Source organism: Myotis myotis, unplaced genomic scaffold (genome assembly GCF_014108235.1).
Source record: "Myotis myotis isolate mMyoMyo1 unplaced genomic scaffold, mMyoMyo1.p scaffold_m19_p_6, whole genome shotgun sequence".
Classification (NCBI taxonomy): Eukaryota; Metazoa; Chordata; class Mammalia; order Chiroptera; family Vespertilionidae; genus Myotis; species Myotis myotis.
Window position 1 is genome coordinate 37,040,658 of NW_023416368.1, and position 17,447 is coordinate 37,058,104.

The window sequence follows — 17,447 nt, forward strand, 5'->3', positions numbered from 1 at the left end:
AACTGTTGACAATTGTTGGTGCTGCTTTGCTCTCTCTCAGTGTTTAGTTTGGGTTGTACATAGTAACTTTCTGTGGTTTCAATCCCCAGCATTCCTTCCCAAAGGACAAAGTTCGGACTGGGATTCTTACCCAGGTTTCAGAGCACAAAGTAGGGAAAGCCAACAAATCTCAAGCAATCAACAATACACTCACACCACCTGAACATGTTTTTCTGCAAATGTTTATTTGAAAAGATTTTTAAGAAATTTCAGGTGGTTGTGTCTGTGGCAGTTTCTTTAGGTGAAAAATGTGCTAGCAGTCACTATGGAAACCAAGATGCAGGCAACAAGGAGCAAAATCAGACCTATTCGACAGTATTTTGAATGCTTCTCTTGTTCCTCTTCCTTTTTCAATAAGGTATCAAAACCGGGCGTGTACATGTCTCCCAACCAAAACCGTAGGTCATTAGGATTTTCCTAAAAGAAAATTACATGAAGAATAGGCTCAATCAGTGATCAATACAAGATTGTAGACAAAGCGCCGCCAGAGGTACCAAAGGCCCATGTTCACACTGTCTTGGGTGAGGCTGAAGTGTCATGATTCAAATAAGAGAGGCTAGGCTTCCGTGAACAGCACCCACACGGAAGTGCAGCCTCTGGGCTGACCAGGAATCCCTGTGGCTCCAAGCCATAGGTCTGCATGAGAATGCATTAGGAGGCCTGCATGATTTACTGACTAAATTGCTCAAGTGTTTCTGCCGTCTTTTATGCCAATTTAGTGCCTCTTACATCTCATGAATAGTGTGTGCCAATCAGGTAAGTGAGTTGAAATAAAATTAAAATTCCTCCCTTGCTTTAGATGAGCCTTCAAGGTTTGATTTAGTTGGCAAGGTAGAGATAAACATATGTGATGAGTTTTCAGTAAATCCAGGAGCTGACTTACATGGGAGGAGGAGTAAGACTAAGAATCAAGGGTCCCTTCCATGCCTTTTAGGTTGCTGGTCCCCCTTGTAGAGGGTGACAGCATGTTTGACGTGCAGAACTTTGGCACTGTTTGACCTCCTGAAGAAAGAGTCCCACATATCCTTCCCCACATCAACTCTTACACTCCATGTCTGTTTCTTTCATGGGCCTCATCTTCCTTTCAGCTGGAAAGAATTGTCTTCAACTCAACCTCATTCCTATGTCCAAAAAAATCACCTGAGAACTCTACTGGTCATACATTTAATTTTTTTTTTCTTCTATTCTATCCAGCTATGTTCAGTGCTAAAGAGTCAGTGTCTCTGCCTGGATTCCAGTAAGCATACAACAAATTTATGGTGAATGCTGAAACTCTAGTTTTTAAAAACCCACTTCATTATTTCTTACCTGAATTACTGCAATAGCTTGCAGTTGGACTGCCCACCCTCTCTCTCACTCTCTAGACTCAGTGGACTTAAAATCAGCCAATTTCCATGGCAGCTTCGGGGTCAGTGAACTAGTTTCAGACTCACCAATGCCCAGTAAGAGGCAATGTGCATGCCTGCAGGGGGCTGGATGGATTCTGGCCATGGCAATACAACTCTTCCATCACATTGCTACTAGTTTCAATTTTAGTTTTAGGAATGCTAAAGTATTAAAATAAAATTTGGATGACTGGTGCAAAAGGATAGATGATTTAAATTGTCTACTCTACTCTTGCCCTAGTGTGTGTCCTCATCAGCAGCCTGCACTTTGTCTGCAAGGTTAATTGCCTCCATTCTTCAGTGAGGACTTCCAGAATTCTGCTTAAAGCTTCCCTTCATAGCTAAATATGGGGCTCCTTTTCTCCTTTCTTATTTATAAACTAGAGTCCCGGGGCATGGATTCGTGCACCGGTGGGGTCCCTAGGGCTGGCCTGCACTATCTCGCAACCCGGGATCCCTTGAGGGATGTCAGACTGCCAGTTTCAGCCTGATCCCTGCAGGCCAGGCTGAGGAACTCCACCAGTGCATGAATCTGTGTACTGGGCCTCTAGTATACATATAAGATCTTTGGTTAATCTCTTCCTGCCCTCCCTCCTTTCCCCTCCCCTTTGAGATTCATCAGTCCATTCCATATTTCTGTGCTTGTGCATTGAGCATCTGTCCCTGGTGGTCAGTGCATGTCATAGCTACCAGTCGAATGGTCGAATGGTTGAAAGATCACTTACGCTTTTATATATATAATAGAGGCCCAGTGCATGGATTCTTGCATGAGGAGGGGTGGTCCCTCAGCCTGGCCTGCGCCCTCTCACAATTCAGGACCTCTCCGGGGATGTAGCAGTGTGCCAAGCAGCAGGCAGCCAGGGAGGAGCCCAAGCCAGCACCGTGCTGCTCATGCTCATCCCAGCCTGCTGTGCCTGCCACCGCTGCTGCCACTCAGTAGTGCTGCCGCAGACTCGAGACAGGCTCCCGCTGCCACAGCTGCGCTCACCAGTCATGAGCCCGGCTTCTGGCTGAGTGGCAAACCCCCTGTGGAACGCACTGACCACCAGAGGGAAGCTCCTGCATTGAGCGTCTGCCCCCTGGTGGTCAGTGCACATCATAGAGACTGTTCAACCGGTCATTCTGGTCATTCAGGTCGTTCATTTGTAACAGTCACTTAGGCTGTTTTGCATTCTTGCATTTTGCAGAAACTCCTGAAGAATTCTGAAGAAAGGAAGATGAGGCCTGTGAAAGAAACAGACATGGAGTGTAGGAGTTGATGTGGGGAAGGATATGTGGGATTCTTCAGGAGGTCTAAATTCTTCTTGCATTCTTACATTTTGCATCTATCCTTTTGCACCAGGCCTAGGGACCCCACTGGTGCACAAATCCATGCACCGGGACTCTAGTTTATAAATAAGAAAGGAGAAAAGGAGATATATATATATATATTCTTAGCAATTTAGAAAAAAGAGAGTGGCCCAAGAAACTTTAAACTTTTATGACCCATGGTGGCGAAAAGTTTTCAGAAATAAGTGAGGGGCTCTGTCTGCTAAACAAGAGGTATGAATAGGGAAAGGTGAGGGGAGAAGTTGAATTAATGAGGCATTCATAAATAGGAAGAAATTATAATCAAAACAAAAGTCATGACTTCCAGAAACATCCCTCAAGAATGCAAATGAGCCTGTGACCTGAGGGGCAACTGCTTTGCAGTGAGCGATTTCATGTAGAGGATGGAGGGAGGGGGTAGACCCTGGTTATAGAAAAGCAATATAGCCATCATCCTCATGTTTGAGCTTCTTAAACATAACTCATGGAATTGTTCAACAAAAAAATTACTTCTCATTGCCAATAATGTTCAATTTCCTTATTCTTACATTCAAACAATTTCTTTTAGTCTGTTTTAGCCTTATTTTCCCATTATTCTATTACTTTAGCTGTAGCGCCAGCAAAGCTAGACTGCTTAGTCTGACAAATTCTCTAACTTTCTTGTACTTGCGCATTTCCTCTTGCTACGCCTGACAGAAGAGCCCCCCCCACACACTTAAGCAAACCATCTATATCTTTTGAGTTCTCTACGTCTGTCAAATCCAGCATAAATTAACTTTTCACGAGGCTTTTAATAATCCAATGTGGTTTTGTTCTCTTCTGACTTTGCACAGCACTTTCTACAACCATGATGGGCACAGTCCTCTCTCTCAATCTTGTTGCTCTTTCTGGTTCTACAGTCAAGACATGTTTGCGAAATAAATCAATACATTTTTCCTACTTGTAGGAAGTGACTTCTTAGAGGTTGATCTTCAGGCTCCTGATAAAAAACACATGATTATTGTTGCTATGGGGGAGCATCTGTTATGGAAACTTCTCTGGAAAAGAGACTACATTAAGGAGGAGATACATTACATCTACGAGGAGATTAAGAAACTTCAAACACTCCGGACAATGAGATATTTCAAGGAGTGCACATTTGAGATTTTTGAAGTGTAAGATTTTAAGAGGACATAAGGCTGTTCCCTGCAAAAGTCTTTAGATACTTAATGTATGAACAGATATGCATAAAGGGTACTTGGAAACCGTCAGGCCTTCCTGGCTCCAGGGCAGCAAGAGGCAAGCAGAGGCTGGGAAGGAATCCAGACCAACTCAGAAAAGAGAGGGCCACTCTCCTGCTTTTCAGGTATTTCTAGATCCTCTATGTGATGGGTGACACTGGGTGTGGGATACAAGTGGGGTGGGGGGGGGGGAAATAAGTTGGGTGAATGAGTTCATTGCATATTTTTCCTGTGTTGAAATGCTTTTGTTTTGTTTTGGTTTGTTTTGTTACTGAGACACAGGAAAGAGTCCAAAATGTAAGTCTGCAATCTTAAATCACCGGGTGGGCTTGAAATGAAATGATCTTTGATGAGAACTGCTTTGCACAGTGCCGAAGACAGGACATTGAATCAATATTTTTTGCATACATGTTGAACAAGAGATTCGTAAGTATTCATGAACACAAGTGGTCACACAACCATGGGAAAACATACATAATTTGGCAAGCTAATTTTCAAAAAACTTTTACCTTCCAGGTAAACCCTGTTTCTGTGCCACATCAAACTTGTTGTAAAACTCAAAACAAATAAATAAACCCAGAGAGAGGAGAGAACAGGGGAAGCCAGAGGCTAAAATGGCCTGAAACCGGGAGGCTTTGTGCCCAGGGAAGAATGCCTGTCACCTCAAAACCGATGTTGTTTAGGATATTTAACTGATCTCCCCCTTCAACTGAAGAACTGGCTCTTTGCCTTGAGTACCTTCAGATGTCCAGAAAGGTTTGTGTGCAGGGAACGCTTGTCATATTCTTCGATGGTCCATGAAGGATTCTTTTTCCTTTCTTCCATAGCTTCCTCCAAGCTTACGTCGCCATATAGTGGGTTATTCTTCAGAACTGACGAGAGAGATGGTGGGGGCCTGTCTACGAAGACAGCACCCTTCACACTGGACGCCCTCATTCGCTGAGCAGTAATATTCTTCTTTCCTCTCTGTTAGGAGGCAGAGACAAGGCTTCTCTTACCAGCGGGCCACTGATGACAGAAAATATAGTAGGAAAGAACTATACCCCAAAATGTGTTGATTCTGCCTGGAAACCCAACAGATTAGGATAATGAGGAAAGGAGTCTGGGATCTAGTTTGACCTAGAATTCTATTTCATTGAGTTCTTTCTTTTCTGTCCTTTTTAAAAAATGTTTTTATTGCTTTCAGAGAGGAAGGGAAAGGGAGAAAGCTAGAAATGATGGGAGAGAATTATTAATTGGCTGCCTCCTGCACACCCTACCCACATTGGGGATCGAGCCCACAAACCAGACATGTGCCCTGACCAGGAATCGAACCGTGACCTTCTGGTTCATAGGTTGACAGTCAACCACTGAGCCATGCCGGCTGGGCAATTGAGTTCTTTCTTTGCCTATAATCTTTTTGGCTTCAGTAATCATTCATTAAAATGCTATTTTATAACTATGGAGAAAGAATACTGTTCTTTAATTCAAATTGTAGAATTCTGAACAAAGCCATTTTCCCCAGCTCGCTTGCACTGAGATTTAATGACATTTCATTTCTATTTGTGCATTCCATGACTGATAAGAATAATATTTAATATTGCTCTATTAACCCAGCAAATTCAAGATTAAAAGGCATTTATAGACATGCCTTGGCTTTCATGAAAATTCTCTTGGGACTCTTATTTCAGATATCTTGGAGAAATGGACTAAGTTAGCATAGCACTCCTATCTGTGTCTACAGACACGCTGGCTATTAGATGGCTCTAATATTGACCTTCAGATTTTAAAAAAACATTTTAATTGAAGCATAATATACATAAAGACAAGCACATATGTCATAAATACATTTTCACAAACCAAATAAACCTTAAGATTCTAGCAAGGAACAGAACATTACCAGCATGCCTCATGCGCTCTCCCAGTCACTATCCCTCACTCTGCCCAAGGATAACCAGTATTCCAAATTTAACAGTGTCAGGCAGTTGGACTCTCTCTCTCTCTCTCTCTCTTTTTTTTTTTTTGCATTTTACAGAAATGGAATCATATAATGTGTGCTTTCCTTTCATCTAAGTTGACCTCAGTTTTTTTTCTTTCCTTTTTTTTCTTATGACTACAAAATTATCATGAAGGCAGAAAATGTTTAAGTTAAAATTTGTTCATTGGCCAAATATAATTGAGAAGAAACAAAAAACTTATAGCATAATACTTCATTTATCATGGGGCATCAAGGGAGAGGAATTCCACATAAGTTAATTTTCAGAAAACTTAGGCTTACCCCTTAAAAACTGGCAGCAAATTTCATTAATTTATAGCAATTTTAAAAATGTGTTTCACAAAACAGAGAAGATTCAATAGTAGCAATAAATATTCCTCTGTGTCATATTTATGACCATCGATAGGTTGATTCCCTCAGCATCTACTGGGGCATGCAGGTCATGTTAAATATGTATTTATATATGCTAAGTTGTCAACTAATATTACATAGTTTCCTTTTGTAATGGCTAGTAGTCTCAAAAAATCATCTGTATAAAACCTTTCACATTCTCTTTGGTCTTAGGTTTTTCTAATTTTCTTAATCCATACTTTTTTTTTTACATAATTAGAGATAAACTTAGAGATCTTCTCTGACTTTACTAAGTTGTTAGAGTGCTCAGAATCAATTTATATTCTGTAATACTGAAGTTTGCAGTGAAATAATAAATCATCTTGACTTAGTATTTCTCTTTAAGATGGATGACCTCATGAAAATGTTTCTGAATTGAGGAAAAACAATTTGATATGAAATTTAGATCATTTCAGATTAGCATAATTCTGACTCAAGCTTTTTTCTTCAAGGCTAGACATCTTTGATCATCTTTGAGGAGGAATAATTCTTCTGACATTGATAAATTGGCTATGTCAGTTTTCTTGCCTGCTAGATTATTCCTTGAGTTTCTTAAACAAGGAAGTTCCATAAATGAGGGAACAGTTTCAGGGTAAAGAAAAAATAATACACGCTATTACAATGTATAAGGACCTTGAAAAACTAATATATAAAACATAGCAAAATAATCAGAGTTATAGTCACATTCATGAAAGTCTGAGATTTCTCCTCAAACATGGTGCCATTTATTTTTGTGTTGCATGGTAATCTCATGCCTGAAAGACATATACTTAAAAATTAAGAGTATAGCTTTATTAACAATTTGATGGTTGCATAAAAGTACCAATTATGGTTGGAGTTCATTTATACTTTGATAATATTTTTGAAATAGCTTAAGAAAGAAAAAAAGCATGTATTTGATTACAACTCTTCATCTACATTTTAGATAGATTTTATTTAGCAAAGGAAAACTCAATAGTAATTCCATTATTTTAGTTATATGGACTCTAAGATAACTTTCATTTTAAAATATTTATGTAAAAAAGTAATATTTTAAAACTTACCTAACCTTTTTTGGCATTAACCATTACTTAGTCCATTTATTCTTTATGCAATTTATTATTTATACCATTTATATATAAGTAACTTATCATTCAATAAAAAGAGTAAAATAGGAGACATATTTAGACAAATAAAAACTGAGAATATATCATTAATAGGTCAATAAAGAAGGAATCTCTAAAAAATGTACTTCAGGCAGAATAAAATTAGTACTAGAAGGAAAAAATAAGATGCAAAAAGGAATGCTGAGCAAGAAAACAAGAAGGTAAAAAAAGAAAATTGATAAATATATGTATAAATCTAAGAAAGCATTGATTTCATGGTAAATAGAAATAGTAATCATTAACATATGATTTTTAAAATAAGAGACAGCTAAAACATTGAACAGTAACAAGAGTATCAGGCTTTTTTTTTTTTTTTTTTTTTTTTTTTAATGAGGACACTAAGGAATCACTTCAGTGATCACACAGAGATATTACTAAAACATGTATTGCTTAATCCAGTAAAACAGTAAAAAAATATAAGAGAAAGTAAAAAATAAGACAAGAGAAATAAAACAAAAAAATGGGGGGATGCCTCAGGAAAATAGAAAAAAAAAAAAAGAGAGAAATAATCACATTAAATGTAAATAGACTAAACCCCCTATTTAGATGACAGATTGTCAGATTATCTTAAACATTAAATTCAGTTATGTAATATTTACAGGAGAAATACCTAAAATATAAGGACTCAGAAAGAATACGAGTGAATGAAGGTAGAAAGTATATAGCAGGCAAATGTAAACAAATGAGAGCTGGGTATTATGGTGATTGGTTAAATGCACACCAATTTTGTTTTCCCTTCTTGAATTTAAACTGGGGCAAACTTTTTTTTAATATGTTTTAACTGATTTTTAGAGAGAGAGGAAGGGAGACAGATATATGTAGAGAAAGATCGATGAGAGAGAAGCAAATCAGCTGCCTCCCACACGCCCCCCACTGGGGACTGAGCCCATGGTCCCGGCATGTGCCCTCACTGGGAATCAAACTGGTCACCTCGGTCCTGCGTTGACGCTCTACCACTGAGCCACACCAACTGGGCTGGAGGCAGCTTTTTTTTCTAGTTGATCATTTATGCACAAAATAACAGAGGCTACACGTCCAAGCCTGGCTCTTGAAATCTACCAAAAGATTTTTGGCTCACTTTTCTTCTTTTCTGTCACTGTAAGCAAGGGTCTGAGATGGCAGAGCTACAAACACAAAGAACTTGAAGCCTTGGGTTACTGCTTGGAAAGAGCTGTCCCCCAAACACACCTGCTCTTCCTCAGACTTTTCATGAGCAATAATGGTTTTTCCTTTATAGTGACTGGCAGTCTTTGGGGTATTTATCATCACAGAATAGCCCACTGTACCCCTCCTAACACACAAGTGGCATCTTGAAATCACACAAATGTGTGGCATTGGCTTCACAGTCAAGTGGTAGAAAAGGATAAAGCAATATCCGAAGCTAGAATGATGCCTATTCACATCCTAAAATGAAAATCATTTGGTGAAAGTATCATCTGTGGCCACTGGAATCTAATCACCTGTAGCTCTAGGAGAAATACTTACATATTATCAGAGTGTTCATGTACATATAATGATACTACAAGAATCAGAGCATTGGTGTCATACAAGAAAGAGATGATGCCGAAACCGGTTTGGCTCAGTGGATAGAGCATCGGCTTGCGGACTGAAAGGTCCCAGGTTCGATTCCGGTCAAGGGCATGTACCTGGGTTGCGGGCACATCCCCAGCAGGAGATGTGCAGGAGGCAGCTGATCGATGTTTCTCTCTCATCGATGTTTCTAACTCTCTATCCCTCTCCCTTCCTCTCTGTAAAAAATCAATAAAATATATTTAAAAAAAAAAAAAAAAGAAAGAGATGAGATGAGAGAAAGAACTGGACAGTGTGCAAGCTTAGAAATTTTATGCCTTCTACTGTTTAAAATCCGAATGTTTATAGATCCCAAAACTGATATACAGACTTTTTTTAAAAAGCATGGAGCCAAAGAAGTCCATTAACACATCTCAGCTGAATGAAGTGACTCGGGATAAAGATCACGTTAAGGGTGTGGTTTCGTAACGAATCCCTAACAGCCGCCAGGTGGCTGTCCTCAAGTCGAAGGACAGAGAAAGGGAGGCAGAAAAGCAAGGCTCACACTAACAAATAGCTTATTAATTTTTGTAAGATAGGTTTTACCAAAGAAACCATTACCCTACACCTAAAAGTTTTTGATTGTTTGAAATTAAAAAAAAAACAGACAAGGCAACAAAAATAACCCTAGGCCTCCAAATATCCATGAATAGGAGCAAACTTTGAATCCTTACACAGGCTTGAAGGAGGGCCCACTTCTGATATGGAAAAAGAGAACAATGAACATGGGAATGTCTCCTAGACTATGGCACCACGGACCTCAGAGAACAACGCATCAGGAGGTTTCAAGAGCAGAAGCATCCCAAACAACCTTCCCCACCTTCAAGGAAGAAGGCCACACACACTGTTCCCAGAGGATCCTAGAATTACGGTGGCGTCTTTCACTTTCCCCGTTCAGCAAGGAAGATATATATTATTTGACCAGAATGATAGCCTGTGGCAGAGCCTGGCTAGATACTCACCAAATTCACTTCTTTTTCATGGGCATACAACAGCCAAGCAAGGAAAGGCGATTAAGAAACAAAACCAGTGAAGAACAGTGTCTAAAAGTCACAGGGAGAAGAGCCTCTTACCCTGGGCCTGTCGCTCCAGCTCTCAGGTTTAGTGAGGAATGTTCCTGGGTTCTGAAACAGATGTGACAGAAGCCAAGAAAAGATACAGCAAAGGCATTAGTCAGAAAATATTCTGAAGTCTAACTACTAATCAGAAAAAAGGCCCACCGCAATATCTGCAAAACCATATTTTATCATTTAAACTAAATAAAAAATCAGCCCTTTCCTTTCATTGCCCCATTTTCTAAAGGGATTGGCAGAAATATGTAGAATACAATTCCGAGGGCCTTCATCAGATGCATGCCACAAATAATTTTAACAACCAGAAACATTAGATTTTGGAGAAAGTTTCTCGGTACACTGAGATGAAATTTGTTGTGAAGCTTCTTTATTCCTCTTGTGAAAGAACTTAAGGAATAAAAGTATAGTAGAATCAAGGGTTATTTGCTTGTACTTTCTGCAAATATGGGTGACCTGTGTGTCTGCGCAGAAGGGAGTTGATTGGGGCCATTGGCAAGCCTTTGAACCTGTGTTCACTTTTCTTTATGCATCGTATTGCTTCAGCTCATTAAAAAATGGCATAGGGACTCAACTCTGAAAGTAGAATGTGAATTTTTAAAAATCTTAAAAACAAATAATAATGAATATAAATGATACATACAAGGTATCCCAAAAATGTATACATACTTAGAATAATTATAAACACAGTGCTTATTAAAATTCATTTCATTTTCAAAATGTAATTCAACTTCATATTTGGTATCTAGGGGATTTTTGTTTTAACTGCTGAGTTACCAGCGGTTTTAAAGGCAATGTTTGTAGGTCAAATCCTTTGGCATTCCTTGAGGTAGTCTGAGCCCAAACACCATGCACCTACCTGGGGTGGTGTAATGCCAAATGATAAGCTGACACAAATCTGAAGTTTGTGTGGATTTCAGGTCAGTATAAAATCTACTGCCTGAGTTAGCCATGTAGCTTGACAGATGTATTAACTACATCCTCCAACACCACCATCTACAAACACACAGACACACACACATACACACCTCCATCCACAGTATAAATCAAACAATGCAAGTGATATTATCTGCTGTTTTCCAAATTATAACGAAAGGATAATTTCAACACATTTTGAATATTGACAAATGATGATAATAATAATGTACATTTCTTATACTTGTATAGAAAATCTTTTTTCTCAATTACTTTTGTCATATTTTATTTGTTCTCAGTTTTAAGGAAATACGTAAAATGAATATTATCCTAATTCTGCAAGTGGAAATAAACTGAAGCATGGACTGAATAAGGACCATAACAGATGTCTCTCACACTGTCTTGCTGAGGATATGACACAAGAAGCCAAATTTCTAACCTCTTTATTCAATGCGTAATGTCTCCCCAGTAGAGTAAGGGTTTTAAATTAAGAACTATTTGACAATTGCCACCTTGTGTATCCCAACACCTCAATTCACTTGGTATATACAGCACCTTCTTCCAGTTATCATTATAGTTACTGAAAAATTTAGTGTGTTCATTTCTTTTTAGATTTACTTTTTATCCAATGAATATATCACTCTCAGATTTTAAGATTCAGCCAAGGAGAGAATTACTTATTGACACATTGCAATCTGAAATAGTAAATATAATTGTTGTTACTCATAATTTGTGCTACACCTACCCAACTACCTGAGTTTGTAATTGATTTACACCCATTTACATCCCCATGCATTATTTCAATAGTAAATTGGCCTTTTTTCAATCATTTAATATTTCTTTTTAGGGTAGAAGGATAACAAAATCAACTTTATCTGCAGTTTACAATTACCAATAATTTATTCAAGGACATAAGAAGCAGATTTTTTTTTTTTACCTCCTTGGTTTTTCCTTGAATAACTATTTCAACCCAATAGAGGCTGTGGAAAAATATACCCTTTAAAAATTTGTGTTTCATTCAGGTTTTGGAATAACATTCAACAGAGCTTGAAACTGTGAAGCTTGAACTTCATGTTCCACATGAAGAAAATAGGTCAACTCCAGTACCAAACAAAAGATGTTAGATGTATGTGTTCCAACCTGAAAGGAATTTATTGGATATGTTTTCTTAGACTTAACTTCATAGCATAGGGAAGCCAAGGTTTTCTTAACTGATTTTTGAATCATTTTATTCCATGATATAAACAATAAGGAAGAAAAAGGAGGGATTTCATTGCACTTAGCTTAAAACTAAACAAAACACAAAAGTAATAACCAAAAAGGTGCATATGATGGGCAGAAGGGTTTTGAGGATTCCAAATAGAAAAGATGCAAAAATTTTTAAAAGTCAGTTGTCATAATAAGCTGCCTTACCATGGAAATAAATTAAAACCCTTATAGGTGGAGGAAACACTTACATAATCATTTGAGTGTACTTGATTTTGAATGATCTCATGATAAAGGTCCCCAGGAGCCCACAAAACGCACCACAAAGGAGTCACTTTACACCAGGACTCATGAGTAGCAACTGTTTCTTAAAAGAAAACAAATTTCTGTTCAGGGAATTTGAACCACTCCAAAGGATTTAATGACTTGCAGGGGTTTGTGGGTCAGTCACATCTGTTCTGAAATGCAATGCTTCTTCCTGTTTCTAAATGGACTAACCCTTAACCCCATTAGCCCTCACATCTTAAAACAAAGATGATTCCTGTTTCATGAGCTGTGCAGCAGTCAGGGCCTTTATGTTTATTCCAGCACATGGAACTCATCACAGTTTTATTCTCTCCTGGTCAGCAAAAGGAAGGAAGATGCAAAAGAAGAAAGCAAGAAATCAAGTCTGCATTGGGTTTGAAGACGTGGTTGGTACGTCCTTCTATGTGGAGGGACTAAGAGTATCTAAAATAACAGACAGCACCTTTACAAGGTGGGGAGTTCCTGCTCTATCCTTTCCTTCCATCCTTAACTTTCCACTTTCCTGCTGTCTGAGTCTTTCCTGCATGAAATGAAAGGCAGTTGACCTGAATGAGGTGTATGAGCTTCCCATGTAAGCTTCTGATGCTTTGTGCTTAGAATACACCAAAAAAATGGAGGTAGCTTTTCCCTCCAAAACCTTACTTGCAAATTGGTTTGAAAAATCCTCAGAGAAGTAAAGTGAGGGCTAGGCAAACTCTAAAATGAAGACATGCTGGGAAGCTAATGGTTGGAGGGGAATGAATGGGTGGGAGAATTCACATCTTTGATAAAGTGATCGGAGAGTCTCTTATGTTAAGGAAGAAAGACCTTTTCTCTGTGGCAAGAATGAGGAAGCGACCTTGCCCTCGGTTCCCTCCAGCCTTCCTTTTGCACAAATGCTGAGCTGGCAGAGAGCGAGAAAGGAGCCCCCGTCCCCGTCCTCGGGCTCCCAGGGCTCCCAGGCCGTACCTGTGAGTAGACGAGGTTTTGCCAGTGCTGGGCTGCAGGGTAGTTCCCGCCCGGAAACCTCACCAGGCTGGCCTGAAGGAGGGCTGAGTTCCTCATTAACAACTTCACGTCAAGCTGCAGGAATTTGTCAGGATGGTTGTTATTTGGCAAAGCAGAGAGATCCATGTCTCCCTTCGTCTAAGGGAGGAAACAAAGGCAAGTGAGGCTGGTCCCGTCAGACTCGTCCATTATGAATGAGTCCGAGGATTCTCCTACTGGCACCTGAAACCAGCTCTCTCAGCTGCACTCGGATGCCACGCTCAAAATGACACATCAACACACAGGAACAATGCAGCACCCTGCCTTGTTTTTCACCACACACACACACACACACACACAGTTAGAATGCTTGAATGGGGCTACACATTAAAATTAATAGGATGCCAAACTTAGATATGTGTAGCACTTAATGCCTCTCCATACAGAGTCAGAAATAACAGGTTAATAAAGAGGAGCTATTCTTCGGAGAAAGGCTGCCAGAATTTCAGTATTACGGTCCATAATTTGGAGCACATGAGATAGTCACCTAAAGAGACATAACTTAATTTTTCTCTCTGATCATTACTAAGCTAACCCAGCAGACTTGGCCCTGCCCACGCAGCCTCAAATGTGATAGGCAAGATCTTGTTTCTTCTCATCTTTTCACTCCCAGAGTCTCAGGCTCAGGTGAAACCTAATCGTGTTTAGCTTGTCAGCTTCGTTTTGAGTAGAGAAATGGCAAGCATTTGCTGCTTAGTTTGCTACAGTAAATTAGTGTCCCAACCTACTGTCTTAACCCATTCACCACCTGAGGCCCCTTAGACTCTTCCTACTCGCATACACTCCTACAATGTGTTTGGTGTCCACACTGTCCATTTGGAACCAAGTGGGAACATGGCCGACATGCTGTCCTAAGTGAACCCATCTGCTGGTCAGGGAGCCAAGGTGGGAGTGAAGCTACAGACAGTGTACTAAGTCAGGAAGCGATGATGACTTTCACGGAGATAAGCTCTCTTACTTGAAGCCATTCTGCCTTAAGCAACCCATACTTCTCAGTGGGAAAGTACTGATTGGCAAGAGAAAACCTTCCCACTTGCGAGAAGGCAAAAAGATAGACACGTCAGCAGTTCTAAAAGACATAAATTGTTTGTTCTGTTTGCACCTCTGTAGACCCATCTGACGCAGCAGGAAAGCTTCCCTTCCAGGGGGAATGGTTACATGTGGAATATATCAGCAGCACATTTCAGGAGAGTGCCATAGAGCCATATAAGAATCAGAAGCCAGGATGTTCTCGAATTGAGCAAGACGTTGGAGAATACTGACTTTCTCTATAGCAATAAGCACGGGGGTGTTAAAAAAACCCAAACCAAAACATCTGTCCTACTTATGACTGTAAAACTGGATTAAGCAATCAACACTTTCTATAAGAATTTTTTGGACCAAACACTCTCTCTGTCTTACAATATTAGAAATACATCTGGGTGGTTTTATCAATACATTTACTGGATAAAAGTACTTTATAATGACAATAACCAGTTAAATCAGTTGTTTCAAGAATCAAGTGTATTATGTGCATGTGCTTGGTACTTTCTGGAATTTTCTGGTTGCTGCCAGAATACATCTAATGAACAAATATTTCTCAGGCTGTTTGCTTTTCCTAAAAGATTCTTTGGGGAATAACAAACATCTTCAAGGAGAACCTAACTTTTTTTTGGCTCTCTATATTGGCAAGTGGAGACACAGAACTTAGATCCAAACATATTGATTAGGCCAGGCCTTTTTCTTAGCCAAATTATGAGGTGGGTGAAAGGAACCTTCAGTTTTCCTTGGGCGTCCTTCCTTCAGATTCCTCCACCATGCTCCAGATGCCCAGAGGGTTGTATACTGTCTTTCCATTTACAAGTCGTTTAGTCTCAGACTCTCCTTCTTTCCCCACCATCCTTTCTATCCCCGCCCAAACCATCAGTTCTTGTTTCTCACTACTACCCCTGTAGGTTTCCCACGTGACTGACAATGAAGAAATCAGTCCTTCTCCCCCCTCCCTTGTACTGGCCATACCCCGACCTCACCCCCTGTGCCTCTACTTGTGTCAGTCCTCCCGTCTGGAAACATTTCTCCACAGACCTGGTTACTGACCACCTCTAAGCATCCTTTATGGGTCATCTCTAGTGCCTAGCCTCTCTTTCACAAAACCTGTGCATATGTTCCTTAGTAGGAATGACTGTCCTTCCTTTGGAATTTCAGGGTGATTTGTTTATAGTCTCATGTGGTGTTTGATTATGTATTTCATACGTTTCCTTCATGAGTCTCTGTACGAGGTGACACACCACAAAAGGGACCCATTGGATGCTTCCTTCCACACCTGGAATCATTTCTGTAGACCTTCATGAAGCTTTTTGCTCAACAAATGAGATGGTTCTACTCTGGTTGGAAATGGATAATCTAATTAAATTTGATTTAAAAAAAAAAGGCTTAGTGTTCTGTTTTCTAGTTGATCATGCTCAGTGAAAAAGGAACCCATTGCCAAAACTGTTTACAGACATTCTCTATATTCTGTTCTGCTATTTTTTAATGTACAAACTCATATTGAAGAAATATAAAGAACTAGGCCTGGCCAGCATAGCTCAGCGGTTGAGCATACACCTGTGAACCAGGAGGTTATGGTTTACTAGTAATTCCTGGTTAGGGCACTGGGTTGCGGGCTCAATCCTATGTGGGGTGTGCAGGAGGCAGCCGATCAATGATTCTCTCTCACCATTGATGTTTCTATCTCTCTCTCCTTCTCCCTTCTTCTCTGAAATTAATAAAAATAGGAAAGAAGTAAAATAACTTCTCTGCCTTGTTTTAAAAAAAGGAACTACTAGTATATTGCAGGGACAATCTGGTGGAAATGTGGATATCTGGTACTTCTCAACCCTCTGGATGCAGGTAAGCATTTGCTTTCTTCACAGAAAATTTTTATAAAAGTATCATTTCCCCTTGAGTTTGGATCTGGAATTATTGTTTTCTGAACTATGAGAATTGTGAAAATAGAATTAAATATGGTTCACTAAGCAAAACTTTTTTACATAGTAACTTTTTTCTTCTTTCTTCTCATTCTGTGACCTTTCCTTTCTTCCTCTCTCCTCTTTCATTTATTTTCTTTCATTTTTACCTCTTTCCTTTTCTCTTTTCTTTCCTTTTCCCCCTCCTCTCTAATTTGTAACAATAACTTATTGAAATACCTGAAAGTATTTTCAGGTGAAAAGCCTGTACAATTCAGATGAGCAGTTGGGATTCATCAAAATTATCTGAGAGAATTTCAAAATTAGTTGGATAGTTTTAAATACAAAGAAAGTCTGTGATGAGATGATAAGTCCTTGTGCACCTATTTTCAAAAGTGGTGAACAAGGGAGGCAATCAGGATAACTGAGCGCACAGAATTTGGAGTCCTAGGGGTTTTACCACATCCAGCTAAACTGTGTGCTTGGGCAAGTTACCAAAACTCTCTGAGCCTCAGATTGCTCAGTCACAATGTGAAGATATTAATACTACCTTACAAGTGTGCTGTGAGGTTTAACAGGTAAAGTGGTTAACAGAATGTTCAGGATATAATAAGCACTTAAAAAGGTTTACTGTTATTTTAAGAGAGTAAGAATATGGATTTTCATCTCAGTTGTCTCTGTTATAAAGCAAACTGAAAAAATAAAACTCATATTAGTCATCTATCTATAGGTAAAAAGCAAACTACATTTCCAAGAATCCCCTTCTTTGTGTGATTCTGGGTTAGAATTGGCCAAAAGAGGAACTTGCATGGCATTTGGAAGGCAAAATGGAAGCAGCATCCATTAACCCAGAAGTCTTTTTGTAATCAGATGCGGGGATAGACAGAGGCACAGGTGCCTGGCAGTTCCCAAGTGGCCTTTTCTTGAGCTCCATGCCCATTTCTTTTTTCCAACTGTTGGACCTGCTGA

The 17,447-nt window shown here is 39.4% G+C and overlaps 1 protein-coding gene across 1 annotated transcript; it reads right to left on the reverse strand.

Annotated features, from left to right (window-relative positions):
* Nucleotides 1-261: 261 nt before the first annotated feature.
* Nucleotides 262-13,641, reverse strand: MINAR2 (membrane integral NOTCH2 associated receptor 2). Its single transcript, XM_036311872.1, has 3 exons — nt 13,477-13,641; nt 4,691-4,918; nt 262-456 (listed from the first exon to the last, which is right to left on the reverse strand). Exons 1-3 carry the CDS (start codon nt 13,639-13,641, stop codon nt 277-279), a joined length of 573 nt encoding a protein of 190 aa, XP_036167765.1. The 3' UTR covers nt 262-276.
* Nucleotides 13,642-17,447: the final 3,806 nt, after the last annotated feature.

Bases quoted from the DNA above. Each gene is read 5' to 3' on its own strand.
- MINAR2 (XM_036311872.1), bottom strand. From the start codon at position 13,641: ATGGATCTCTCTGCTTTGCCAAATAACAACCATCCTGACAAATTCCTG. The intron at 4,919-13,476 runs GTACGGCCTGGG...GCCTCCTAACAG, and splicing joins AAAACCTCGTCTACTCACAG to AGAGGAAAGAAGAATATTAC. The intron at 457-4,690 runs GTACTCAAGGCA...ATTTTCTTTTAG, and splicing joins ACCTTTCTGGACATCTGAAG to GAAAATCCTAATGACCTACG.